Source organism: Bos mutus, chromosome 4 (genome assembly GCF_027580195.1).
Source record: "Bos mutus isolate GX-2022 chromosome 4, NWIPB_WYAK_1.1, whole genome shotgun sequence".
Classification (NCBI taxonomy): Eukaryota; Metazoa; Chordata; class Mammalia; order Artiodactyla; family Bovidae; genus Bos; species Bos mutus.
Genome location: NC_091620.1, coordinates 93,406,771 through 93,420,463, shown reverse-complemented (window position 1 = coordinate 93,420,463; position 13,693 = coordinate 93,406,771). Strand labels below are relative to the sequence as shown.

Sequence of the window (13,693 nt, the reverse complement as noted above, 5' to 3'; positions counted from 1 at the left end):
GTTATCTGCAGAATATCTGCACAGAATGAATGTCTATGGCAGTTGTGCTGAAAAGAGGGTGTGCATCAGAGCTTGTTGAAAATTGCCGCAACTACAGAGAAGCCCTTGCAGCAACGAAAACCCAGTGCAGCCAAAAATTAAAAATAAAAATTAAGGGGGGAAAAAAATCATGACTGAGACATGTTCAAAATCTTCCCCAAGATGGGACTTTTGGAGGAGTCACAAAACAATGATATTCTCACAAATATACCAGAAGTAAAACTAAAATATTTTTTGCTAGAAGTATGGCTATTAATGTGAACTATTGCCTCAGAAAAAAAAAATTGATGGTACAGCAGAGTAACCATGTGAAATCTTTGTCACAGTTGAGTGATAAGAATTCTTTCTTACTATAGAAAACCTTTGTCATCTACTTTGTTAAATATGTATCCTATAAAATCAGAGACCTTAGCTAGCCTTCCAGAAGTTAAAATATACACCTTCAAATGATAAAGCAAAATATCTTTAACAGTCTCATGTTACAATGCTTGAGCAGCATTTCTTAAATAGAGCTATGCCTCACGCTTCCTGCTGACCTCTGTGACAGGCAGAAGCCAGAGTTCCACGACAGGCAGAGGTTTGGGCTCAGACACTAACACTGTCAGGAAATACCACAGGTGATCTTCATGGCAGCCGGCCGCGAGAACCACCATGTCATGGGACAAGGTTAATACTGCTTCAGAGGCTTCTGAACTTGCAGAATACTGGAATCTGTCAGGCAGTCAACACTGGCTATCTGGCACAACCACAAGCATTGCAGATCAAGTCTTCAAGAGAGCATAAGTTTTTAAAGAGAGAAATGTTTCTAAAATGCCTTAAACAAATATTATCTTGATTACTGGTGACTCAGATCACTAGGATAAACATCAGTCAAACACCATACTAACTACACTGTTCTATGATATAGGGCTAAGATGGATTGTTGAGTCCTACACTGACCTGCTTTGACTTTTTAAAAAGTACTCCGACCTGCTATTTTTAGTTTTTCTGTTTTCTCCCTTAAAGGTACAATGTCAGCTACACTTATTAGTGCTGGATATCACTCAGCAGCCACTGTTAATTGCTTCTCTGATAAGCTTATGCTTTCCAGCTCTAGACCAATTTTATTTTGTTGCCTGCCTGGGACAGGAATATGAGTTTGGAGGAAGAGCATTAGATGCCTTGCAACTGTGAGGTTATTAGCATGTGCATGATAATCCATATGGCTAAAGAATACTGGGTGGGAAAATGGGAAAGGATTTGGGCCCCTAGTTCACTGTACCAGACTGGGTCTGCCTTCCCCTGGGCACATATTTAATATGTGGATTAAGTAAGCTCTGATCTATTTAATTCATAGTTGGCTGGAGTATGATATGCACAGCCAAAACACATTCATAATTGATAAGCTACCCTCATAATATGCTAACTTTAAACTTCCAAAAACTTAAACACCAAATAGCCAAGCGTATTAAAGAGCAAGCGGAAAGAATCTCTATGTGAAATCATGGTGAACTCTCAGAATCAATGCATGAACTTCATGAAATCATCTTGTCTGCTTAGGCCTTTCTTCTTTAATGGTTCTGATTGGATGACATCTTAATATATAAAAGGAGCACCTGGAACTCATTTTTAGTCCTGATTTTTCAGGCTGAGAATGATACAACAGCCTAGAGAAGGCAGAGAAGAACCGACACTGCCGGAGGGAGGAAGGAAGGCATGGATGGTAACAGTGTCAAGATTAGTTTCTTGCCTAATACACAAAGGCTGGTAAGGGATTTCATTGAAATGTATAAAAGAAGGTCATCTGAAAACTATCCAACAGGGAAGGCAGGGAGTGTCTTTAATACCTCTTAAATAAATACATGACGGAAGTAAGTAAAGAACAGATAATAGAGTTCAAATTTACTTCCCATAACTGTTAAGTATAAATAGACTTTTTTTTAATGTGTGGAAAATTTATAAAATCAGAGGCATTAAGGGAGGATCTAAGAAGCAGGACATACTTTAAGACTGTTTAGCAGGATACACAATGAGCTTTCCTGTAACTCATCCTCTCACATCCTCCGGACAGGAAACCATCAAGGTAGACATTTAATTCCTACTTCCATCTAGTACGGGATTTTATGCTGGTTTTTCACAAGCTACGTTTGAAAACACGTGGGTCTGTATTACGTACTGGATGTGATCCTCCCATTGAGGTTTCACCGAGTCATTAAAAATGTAAGTATTCACTGTAACTATAATATCTATATTCTGATCTAAGGAAATACTGTGTATTAAACCATGAACTATATAAATGAAAGAAGAGGACAGAGGGAAAACACATAAACAGAAACAGTGTTAGCAGGCAAATTTATCTCCATGTTTGTTTCTGAAATTTTCCTTAAGATAATTATGCCTTTATTAGGTAACTAAATAATGCTAAGGAGAACATGCCTCTAATTGTATAAAATATGGTAATTAGGTTTTACTGATGGAGTTAACCTAGTTAGGAAGAGCCTTACGATTTCGACAGGAGCAATGCTTCGCACCAGCTGCTGCAGGAGAGTAGCTTCACAATAAGGAAATTTTCTGATACTTTCTCGAATGATCTTTTCTTGATATACTGGAAAGCCATCAGAAGCTCGGCCTTTTAACAAGCTGAAAGATAGTTTTAAAAGAGTAACTGGAATTGAATTACCAAGCATTTCCTCCCAGCTGAACACATGAACTTTGAGTAGTTCCTTCCTTGCTCCATGGGCCTCCCTGGTAGCTCAAAGGGTAACAAATCTGCCTGCAGTACAGGAGACCGGGGTTTGATCCCTGGGTTGGGAAGATCCCCTGGAGGAGGGCATGGCAACCTACTCCAGTATTCTTGTCTGGAGAATTCCATGGGCAGAGGAGCCTGGCGGGCTACAGTCCATGGGGTTGCAGAGAGTCAGACATGAGTGAGTGACCAACACTTTCACTTTTCTTTGCTGCTTAAGATTTTCACTGTGTAGTCACATCATGAGGATTGATTCAATTCAAATTGCTATTCCACTTGCCCATTAGGCCAGGTCTTATCAGGTTTAGGAGCCCAGGGATGTATTTTAAAAGGTGACCCCTGACGTAAAACATACTAGACGTTTATCAGATTAGCTAGTTACTTATTACCATGGCAGTTATTTGAACAAAGAATGTAAATGCTGATTAAGTCACACCCTTCCGACTTAGTTCTCTTTTCTTAGTAAAATCATGAGAATCTGACCCTGGACTTGGGCTACCTTCTAGCTGTATGCTTTTACAAATGCTTTTTAACCTCTCCAAACTTCAGATTTCTCAACCCATAATTTAGGATGGCAAAAATGTTGTAAATGGTACAGAATGGAATAGTCAATCTAGTTTTAATAGGGCCCCTGGTTTCTGGCAGATTAAATGTGATCTCAACAATAACAGCTGCTGCTAAAATGTTTAATTTTTAAAGCCATAATGAGATTTCATATAATAAGACATTATCCATTTGAGTGTATTTTATACATGACATGGTAAAAACTGTACCTTTTGATCAGAGTGTCCAATTTATTTTCTCTGTCTTTTAAGAAGTTAATACATTTCTGAAATATACAGCTGATGTAGTGCATTTTCATAGCCAGTACTTCATTCATGTCTCTTTGCTTCATACATTTCTCACAAATCAAATCCATCACCTTGTAGCATTTATTCAGAGCTGCTTCTTCTGCCAGCAGAGGATTCTCATTTATAAGCATCACAATCTAGAAGAAACCCCAGTGAGCTTAGAAATTCCATGAGAGATTTTTCCATGCTCAATTTAGGCTGTCAGTTTTGATTACCAAATAAAGTCTTTCTCATGGTCACATATTTACTATGTTAATTCAAATAATGCAAATTGCCACTGATCAAGTTGTGAAACTAATAACAGAAGGACATCATGAACTCTCTTGAACTCTGTATCAAAGTTATTGTGTGATTTGTCATCCAGTTAAACTAAGTATTAGTTGGCCACTTGGAATCATGGTTTCTATATCTGTTAAAAGCACTTTTACTCAAGATAAAAGTGTCAGTCACTCAGCTGTGTCCGACTCTTTGCAACCCCATGAACTGTAGCCCATCAGGCTCCTCTGCCCATGGGATTCTCCAGGCAAGTACTAGAGTGGGTAGCCATTCCCTTCTCCAGGGAATCTTCCTGACCAAGGGATTGAACCTGGATCTCCCATATTGCATGCAGATTCTTTATGGCCTGAGCTAGGGAAGCTCTCTTACTAAAGATAAGCATGGCATATTTGCATACCCTTTATATACAGAAACAAATCACACAGCAATCACTGCTTTTTGCTAACATTACTGAGTGTTAGGATTTCATGGCTAGGAGAACCACAATTCTCATTCATTCTTGTTAATTATAAGGAAATGAGGTTTTTACAGGCGGAAGTCTAAAAATAAAAGGTGTATTGCTTACTAACTACATTTCTCTGTGGAAATTTTCCTAATATACTTCTAATCATTATTATGAATAGATGAAAGAGGAAAGCAAAAATAGCTTTAAAAAGGGGATAATTAAGAGAGTTATCCAATATGATGCATTATGAGTCCTACACTTCCCAAATATGCACAGATTAAGCCCAAATTCAGTGTAAGAAGGAGTATTTTCTTCTTTATTGATTGCATAAGGACACCTGTACAAATCCGTATGACATAACACACCTGTACAAATCCGTATGACATAACAGTAATGTAAATATGTGGGAAACAGAGGCATAACTGTATTCTCAGAGCAGAAAGTCATTCAGTATTCGTTAACCTCCGTGTCACAGTAAAATGTGATCCCAGGTAACTGAAACATTAGGAAACAACAGACGGCAGATTTCATGAATCAGATCCTTGTCTTTAGACAAGGAGCAAGGTAATTGTTAACTTAAGGAAAACCCATGCCCAAGCCTCCTATGTGAAAATTTAACATAAACTAAATGTTCTTGTTAAATTAAAATAAGACTTTTACTTATTTCTGACCCTACTGATACACAGCCCAGTATTTTACTTCAAATATAGCACTCAATAACAAACTAGACTTCATGAAATAAGTATAATCAGAATCCTTATTGATAAATTTGCTGGCAACTTCCCCTACCATTATATAATTCAAAAGTTAACTTGTGGCAGAGAAGAAAAGAATCATTAATTATTTATATTTCTCCTATCAACTGCCATCATGTGATGCTGTTTGCTCAATATTTTGTATACATTATGAATCAAAGCAGAAGATCTAAACTTGCATGTGAGAATTCTTAAAAAAAAAAAAACACCCCAAATAGAACCCAGGTTAATGATTTTTTTTGTTTAAGACATTAGACTTTATTTACTTTATAATATATATCAGTAAACCCCATGGACTGTAGCCTGCCAGGCTCCTCTGTCCATGGAATTCTCCAGGCAAAAATACTTCAGTGGGTTGCAATTCCCTTCTCCAGAGGATCTCTTGGACCCAGGGATTGAACCCAGCATATTCTTTACCATCTGAGCCACCAGGGAAGCCCAAACACAATGAAAAATGATACATATCCACAGCTTAACAATGAGCTCATGAAAGCATTTATCATAGCTGCACACAAAAGAAAGAATACTTGAATTAGTTTCCTTCCTTTAGTCTCTGAAGCATTATAAAGGGAAACATTAATAATTACTGAGGATGAATAAATAAATTCTGGGATTAAAAATCATGTTAATAATCAAAAAACGGGATCACTTGCACACGTCTCTCTTCTGATCGCTTACGGACCCTGCTAACTCTACTGTCATTCTTCCTTTTGCCTCTGCTTTTCTCCTTTGTAAACGTCTATATCCTGGCCATCAGCACAATTCCCTAAGTGCCTGTTGAAAACAAACATCCTTATTGCTATAGCAGCCACTTAACCTCCTCATAAATGTATCTGTGTTAGGTACACTGTGGCAGAAGGTGCCCTGTTGGATCAAGTGCTGTACTGAGCTTATTTTTAAAGGTCTTTGATTTGACTGGTGGCATTTAGTTACTCTTTAATAATATGCCCTCTGAAGACCCATGCCAGCTTGAAAAGGGGTAAAGCAATGAAAATGGCCCATAACCAAAGCAACTGGGCAGCTTTTAACTAAAGTGTGGATAAAGAAAGGTTTTCAAGCAAATAGACTATATCTACAAAAGGCGAGGTCTGGTCTGAAAGAAGGTACTATAATCATAGAGTAGTCTCTCATAAAACCAAGTGCTCTAAAAAATAAAATGTAGGCTATTTTAGTTTACAATTTGTCTGTATAAATATACCCCTTAATCTAACTTACGCAAAATATGTGCCTTTAAAGATAATTGCAGATATAATAATTCTTGGGATGTTTAACCCTGAGAGACTAGGTTCTGTGTAAACATCAAAAATTACTCTACAGACCCAATTGTCACAGTAACTGAAATTACTGTCATCTCAAAGGGTGGAAACAGACATAAGACACAGTGAATCAGAAACATACAGAAAACATCTTTAAATCAATCCAACCCAAGATATCCTATAATGCGGTGGTCCCCAACCTTTTTTGGCACCAGGGACTGGTTTTGTGCAAGACAATTTTTCCACAGGGGAGAAGGGGGTTGGGGAGGAGATAGTTCCAGGATGATTCAAGTGGGTTACCTTTATTGTGCACTTTATTTCCATTATTATTACATCAGTTCTACCTCAGATTACCAGGCATTAGATCCCAGATGCTGGGGACCCGGGTCATGCTCGGACTGGAGGGGGAGTGATGAAGGCCTTATAAAACCACACACATTCTCTACATTGAGAAATGCTGGATGCCTAGGGAAATTCCTGTTTCCCCACCCCAGCCCGCTCCACTCCTAATACAAAGAGTACCACAGAGACATGTCATCATTTCCAACAGTTCTCTCTTTCCTGCATGTGCTGGGAGGGAAAGAAAGACTGAAACAGAAGAGACTAAGTATTTTTCCAACGGTTAAATTCTAAGTCCTATAAAATTTCCACGAGAAACACAAACCCCTGCTCCACGGCAGAATTTCTTTTTTGCCCAGCGAGGATCACAAGTGTTGCATCTAGTGGTCCTTCCAAAATGTCGAGTAAAACATCTGAGTTTTGAAAAATAAAAACAGAACAGACTGCACTTGTCTGTTGTGTAGGAAAGGATCTGCTACTTTGTCATCTCTCTTGATGGCCCAGAACACTATTAATAACTTGGGGGAAAGGCCACATGAAAGGTATTATTTGATCTGTGTGTCCCTCAAGCTTCAAAAGACCATATGCCAAGGGATGCAGCAATAAAGTAATAACATTACATATAATTTATAACTTATCTTTAAGTGTGTGTTAGTCTTCAAAAGAGTTACTTCATGAGAGCTGTCCACTTACTCTAATGACGATCAGTATATTCCAGATTTTTCTTTTGTAACAGACTAAGGAAATCCATTTCAGTACATTATAATAACACCTTGCACTAAGGGGAAGCTTCAGATTTTGACCCAACATACATCTTGCTCAACAAAGAGTTCTCAGGACTTCCCTGGTGGTGCAGTGGCTAAGACTGCACTTCCAACGCAGGGGACTCAGGTTCAATCCCTAGTCAGGGAACTAGATCCCACATGCCGCAAATAAGACCCAACACAGTCAAATAAATACATAAATATTAAAAAACAAACCAAAGAAACCCCCAAATAGCTCTGAGTTACTATCAAATCTATACATTATGAATGAAGGCATGTGGCAGACACTGAAGTCTGAAAAAGGTCAGTGCTGTTTCCTGACTCATGAAAAAATTATATTCATTTGGATTAATTTTTCAAAACATAATCATTTTATAAGCAAAAAGGTCATATATAAAGTATGAAGAAAATAGCAGTGGGAATAGTTCAGGATAACCCTTGAAGTTTCCCAGGTATGCTATGTGAACTTCTGAGTTGGTTTACAAAGTTTGAAAATCTGTGTGATTTGACTATTTACTGGAAGAACTGTACTACTTAAATGCATCAGATACCTACTTGCAGGAAAGAAATGTGTTCATGATTACACTTCCAAACACTGCCTGGAAGGATAATTATTGTACTGGATGCTGTTGGTCCCTCACCCAGAGCCTCATTACCAGGCCCATATACCAGATTCCTGCAACTGGGACTTTTGGCTGAAATGGCTCAGAGCTGCCTCCTTCCTCGGGGAACTCCCTTCATCCAGAGAGAACCACCTCGCTTGGCACCATCTGGGCGGCTGTCCTTTCCCCCAGGGACAGACTTCAACCATGACGTACTGATACGGGAAACCCTGGTTTCCTTGCCTCTCTGGAGCCACTCATAAACAGAGCTCACTGTGAGATGAAGTGGAAGCTAAGTTGTGGCTGAACCCACCTCTCTGCCTTGGTCTTCCTCTTGCTCTGGTCTGTGTCCCCACTCTCTTATAGGTTTCAAACAGGAGCACTACTTCACTGTATCAACTGAACGGGAGAGCCTATCACAAGTTTTACATCAACAAAAAGCAACCCAAGACAATTAGGACCCATATACTAAGAGCAGTTTAAATTCTAAAGCAATATATAAATGGGCTTCCCTGGTGGCTCAGATGGTAAAGAATTTGACTGTAACGCCGGAGACTGGGGTTCCATCCCCAGGTTGGGAAGATCCCCTGAAGAAGGAAATGGCAACCCACTCCAGTATTCTTGCCTGGAAAGTTCCAATGGACAGAGGAGCCTGGTTGGCTGCAGTCCATGGGGTCGCAAAGAGTAAGACACAACTAAGCACACACGCACGCGTGCACACACACACACTTTAAATAGACAGCAAATACGATAAACTACAGTACCTTGACAGGATGAAGATTTGTTGTAGTGATAATTTTGTGCAGTGGGCCTGCCAACTTTGGGGGCAGTTTCGGTTCTTTATCCAGTCCCTGGGGCTTAGTGTAATAATCCAGTTTCTCTCGAGGAAAGAAATTGTTGATTATAGTCACACAATCATGTTGACCTTTTAATAGGAAAATAGGAAATGTATTGTTTTATCATTCAAAATAAGACATTTTCCATTTTTTCATTATGTTGTTCTGTTTTCTCAAGTCAACATGTGTCAGCGTCCTTAACTTTTAGGAGAGTAGAGGAGGAAGGGGAGAGGTCAAATATTTTAGGAAACATCTGTAAGCATGCTATTCGAAGCCAAGAAATAATCCCCTTTTAAAGACACAAAATCTACAATACATAAGAAGATTATGCGGATAACAACAACAATAATAAAAAAGCAGTGTTCTACTTAAAATTGGCCCTAAATATTTAATAAAAGTTGTGCATAATTTAAATGTTTCTTCTTCCACTCCTACACAAATGATGTTCGTTCTTCCCTAATCACATCTGGCTTTCTTTACACAAAATTTAAATTTATTCTGTATTAAGTTTCTTATTGTCATTATAATTACTACCCATTTTGTTAAGCTAATCTCTCCTCCCCTTGGATTTGAGAAAAGCTTGGCCTTTTTGTGAAATGAAAGAGAGAAAAAGGTTTTGCTTCCATAAGCTTGGAATCCACACGCTTGGAATCCACACTGTAGCTCCTCATAGATCCCTGTGCCACTTCTGGAAGCCAATCCCCAGAGGTAAAAACTGTTCCAGGAAAGCAGAACCTTCCCTGGAGAAGCTGGCGGCCTGACTGTGTGCCCCTGCTGCTTCCTCCCCGCTGGCTCCCTCTCCACTACTTCTCTGGAGCAAGGAAGTGGCCCCTCTGGACAAGCAGGGCACATCTGCAATTGCAGGCTTTTCCAGGAATCTCTGCAAGACAGACGTCTTCCTCCTTTCTGCCTGATGAGGGCTGAAAGAGTTCTGCGGAGCAGACCCAGATGCCAGGGCTCCTGGAGAGGGGTCTGCTCTGGGTGGCACGTGTGGCCTCTGCCCACTTGTGTATGGTCCAGGGAGCATCTGCTCAATCCTGCTGACAACAGGTGACTTGCAGGGGGACTGCACTGTGGTCCAGGCGGATCTTTGAGGCTGGTCAAGTTCTCAGCTTGCCCAAGAGTTTGAGGATAACCCAAGAGCTGTGTCTCAGCAGAGGCTGAAATATTTCCTGGTTTGTTGACCCTGGGCCCAGAGGTATAGAGAGATGGCACAGCCCTTCATGGCCCACGACCCTGTCAGCTTTACCTGACTGCCTAGGAGATGCAGACCCAAGTGGATCCAATCTCGAAAGACTACACAATGTCTCCAACAGAGGGCCTCTTCCGTGGAACATGTACTATAACATCTACTACAACCACTCCACAACCAAACCATAAAGAAAACCATCAAAGAATACTTAAGCAGCTCAATTACTGTATGTAAAGAGACTCTCATGGACCACAGAGAGATTCCATTTTTAAAAGGTAATAGACAAACTGAGAAGGGTAATCCTGGTTACAATGGAGAACTAAAATAGTAATGCAGAAGATGAATAGATAAAATATCTCAAAATAGATTAAAAATTAGGATACAGAAATCACTACGGGAAAGATGAGAGAGCTGGAAAAAACAGATCCGGGGGGAAAAAAGAAAAGAAAAGAAATGGATGGAGAACTAATAATTAAACAAATGATAAAAACAACACAGTCATGATTTGAAAGCAAATTTTAGTAGCGATCACGTATCATTTTGGTGTTTGATGCTATTTGTAAGTACTGAGACATCACTTTCTTTTTCTACACCAGAAATCTCCATTATATATACCTTGAGAAGTCAAACAGTAACAAGAAATACTAAAAAATATAAAGTGTTCTGTTTGGAAAGATTATTTCTACCTACATAATTTTCAAGAAGGGAGGAAAATGACCATCAAGCAAATATATTGCAAGCAGCATGAAAACATGACACAGATAACAGAGTGCAGGAATTCACAGCTGTGCGTGAAGCAACTACAGATGAAGACAAACTGCACTGCTTTTTTAAAACACCAGGGAAGCTCTAAAACACAGCCAGCTTCAATAAAAAGATAGATGTTCCCGTTTTAAAAAAAAAGATACTCTAAAAAAGCTTCTCAATATATAAAGAGACCTAGGAAAATTTGAAGTTAAAAGAATCAGAGAGAGAGAAAAACATAGACTTAGCTTGTAACTTACATCTTCTCAGCAGTCCCCTAATGAGGATACTCAGAAAAAGCCTTGTTAGCAGTTGGAAATATCTGTGCGTAAAAATAATGGCTATATAACAATGACACTATCACAGGACTACGCATTTCTTAAAATTACACCTTCGTGAGAAGGAAAAAAAAATGTTGTTTTTTTTCAAGATTTATCTTTCTCATTTTAGATATTGCTTAGGTTATTCTGATATTTTAAATAATCCATCAATAATTTCTGTTAGCGTGATATACAGGAGAAGGCAATGGCACCCCACTCCAGGACGCTTGCCTGAAAATCCCATGGGAGGAGGAGCCTGGTAGGCTGCAGACCATGGGGTCACGAAGAGTCAGACATGACTGAGCGACTTCACTTTCACTTTTCACTTTCATGCATTGGAGAAGGAAATGGCAACCCACTCCAGTGTTCTTGCCTGGAGAATCCCAGGGACCGGGGAGCCTGATGGGCTGCCATCTCTGGGGTCGCACAGAGTCGGACACGACTGAAGCAACTTAGCAGCAGCAGCAGAGTGATATACATATATATTTAAAGTTTATCTTTATAAGTTCTTAATGTATATTTCATTTTTTATAACTGAAATTATTAAATATTTAGCTTTATTAGTTTTTAATTTATGAATTGGGAATACACGCAAATAAAACAGTACTATTAATACAGAAAATAAGTGCTGGGAGTGGGAGCTGGGTGGGGACCACTTTGTGTTCCATCATTACTGTCACTGGACTTGAGTCTTCTAGACTAAATGGGCTCACTGAGTCAGTCCTAGGCAGGATTAATGAGAACATAAATACAATCAGACACATCCAGTACAATTTTTTACTTTCAAGGACAAACTGAAATTGAAACACACTTCTAGCATAAGAAACAAAAAGCTGACAAAGACAAATCACATTCGCACTTGCAAAACCAGGATTTAGAAAACTGTGGAGTCATGTTTACATATAAGAGAGCAGAGCAATGATACAAGAATCATGGAACAAGCCAAGATAGAACTTGCATTTCAGAGAAAAAGATAGGTTTGGTTATGATGGGTTTCAAATCATGTGCGATCTGAGAAGGTCCTATAATCAAACGCTAAATGAGAACAATGATCAAGATGGAGCAAGGAGAAAAGAGAGTGTGGAGAAAGAACAACAGCCCTTGGTAGCAGAGACAGTCAATCCCAATGGGTGGAGACAGCATGACAAGAGAAATTACACTGTAGATGGCGGGGACTGCTAAAGGAGAAAGAACACACCGTGGATGACATTCTAATGATACATTGGTACTAAAAATTCTAGACTGTCTCAGCCAAGGCCACACCTCGTGGTAGTGGTGGAGGAGGAAAGGAAAGTCCAGATGCCTGACAAACACAGGGAATGTGGAGAAATAAATTGAGTTTTAATGATTTAATCTTGTTGGGGTTGCTAAATGGGCAAATATAATACCTTAAGGGTGAGGCACCAGCTACAGTTTTGTTCATTTCTAGATAATAACTAAGAAATACAGGTTTAACTGGGAGCATTGTGAATAGGAGAGTAGGTACTAGTAGAACAGAAAAGCATTCTTGATTTTTAAGTTAATAAAAACAGAAAGGAAACGTACTCTAACAAGGATAGGCCAATCACATTAAGGAAATACCAGAAAACACACAAACCATCACGTAAGGGACTTCCATGGTATACTGGCAGGAAGAGTGCTGGAAGAATATATTTCTATGACCATATTTTGAAAAGATTAAAAAATCTTGCACATATGAATACAAATGTATATGTATCGACCTGATTGAGGGAAATAAAAGTGGGAGAATGAGTTTTTAATAAGACTAACTGTAAGGAAAATATAATGTCAATTTGAAAGGGTGCAATGCAATTTTCTATGAAATTAGTCTAAATAGATTAAAATGGAATGAAAACATTACCCTCACTCTAGGATGGAAATGAAGACATTTGTACCTTAGATTTTTATTAACATGGTAGTATTAAAAGAAAAAAAAAGGAGAAAAAGAAAACTATTCTATTAATGGTTGAAACACAAACTCCTCCAGTACTTTCAGCCCTGTGGTCTGGGGAAAGACACTTAACCTCTATCTGAGCTCTATTTCATTACATCGTGGACATAATGAAAACTTGCAGAGTTAAACAGAATTTCAGATCATGTAATTCCCTGGCGTCACTGTACATATCAGAAAACTGAAGATGTGGCAGTGAAGGGATTTGCCTATGATCTTGGAAATAATTAGGAGCAGACATGAAGTAAAATATGAGTCTCACGATTCCTAGTTTAATGTTCTTTTCTTACTACACTGACACCCTTAAAATTAGCTGAGAGGTGAGGTGGTGGCAACCAGGGAGCCCTTAACTATGAGAGACAAATATTTCTCTGCAATTTGCTCAGCAAGGTCATACCTTTCTCAAATCTTCCTGAAAATGAGTTAAAATAAAACAAGAATATTTGTTTTCATAGAGCTGTGAAAAAAAGTGACTCTGTGACTGTTTGACTTAATCAACTGTACCTATTATGAGTAGCTTTAAGTAACACAATAATAAATTTTAATACCATATACAGTTAACTGTCCCCCATACCTGATTAATTCCCCCTATGCTGCT

The 13,693-nt window shown here is 38.9% G+C and overlaps 1 protein-coding gene across 4 annotated transcripts in view; it reads right to left on the bottom strand.

The window, feature by feature from the left end:
• ANKMY2 (ankyrin repeat and MYND domain containing 2) overlaps nt 1–13,693 on the bottom strand; it is a 51,821-nt gene that overhangs the window by 18,673 nt on the left and 19,455 nt on the right. For all 4 annotated transcript variants that reach the window (XM_014478698.2, XM_005897370.2, XM_070369764.1 and 1 more), the window contains exons 5-7: nt 8,817–8,977; nt 3,538–3,752; nt 2,523–2,658 (exon numbers count right to left, since the gene is read on the bottom strand). In XM_014478698.2, coding sequence (XP_014334184.2) covers nt 2,523–2,658; nt 3,538–3,752; nt 8,817–8,977 — 512 coding nt within the window. The remainder of the gene's footprint in view (nt 1–2,522; nt 2,659–3,537; nt 3,753–8,816; nt 8,978–13,693) is intronic.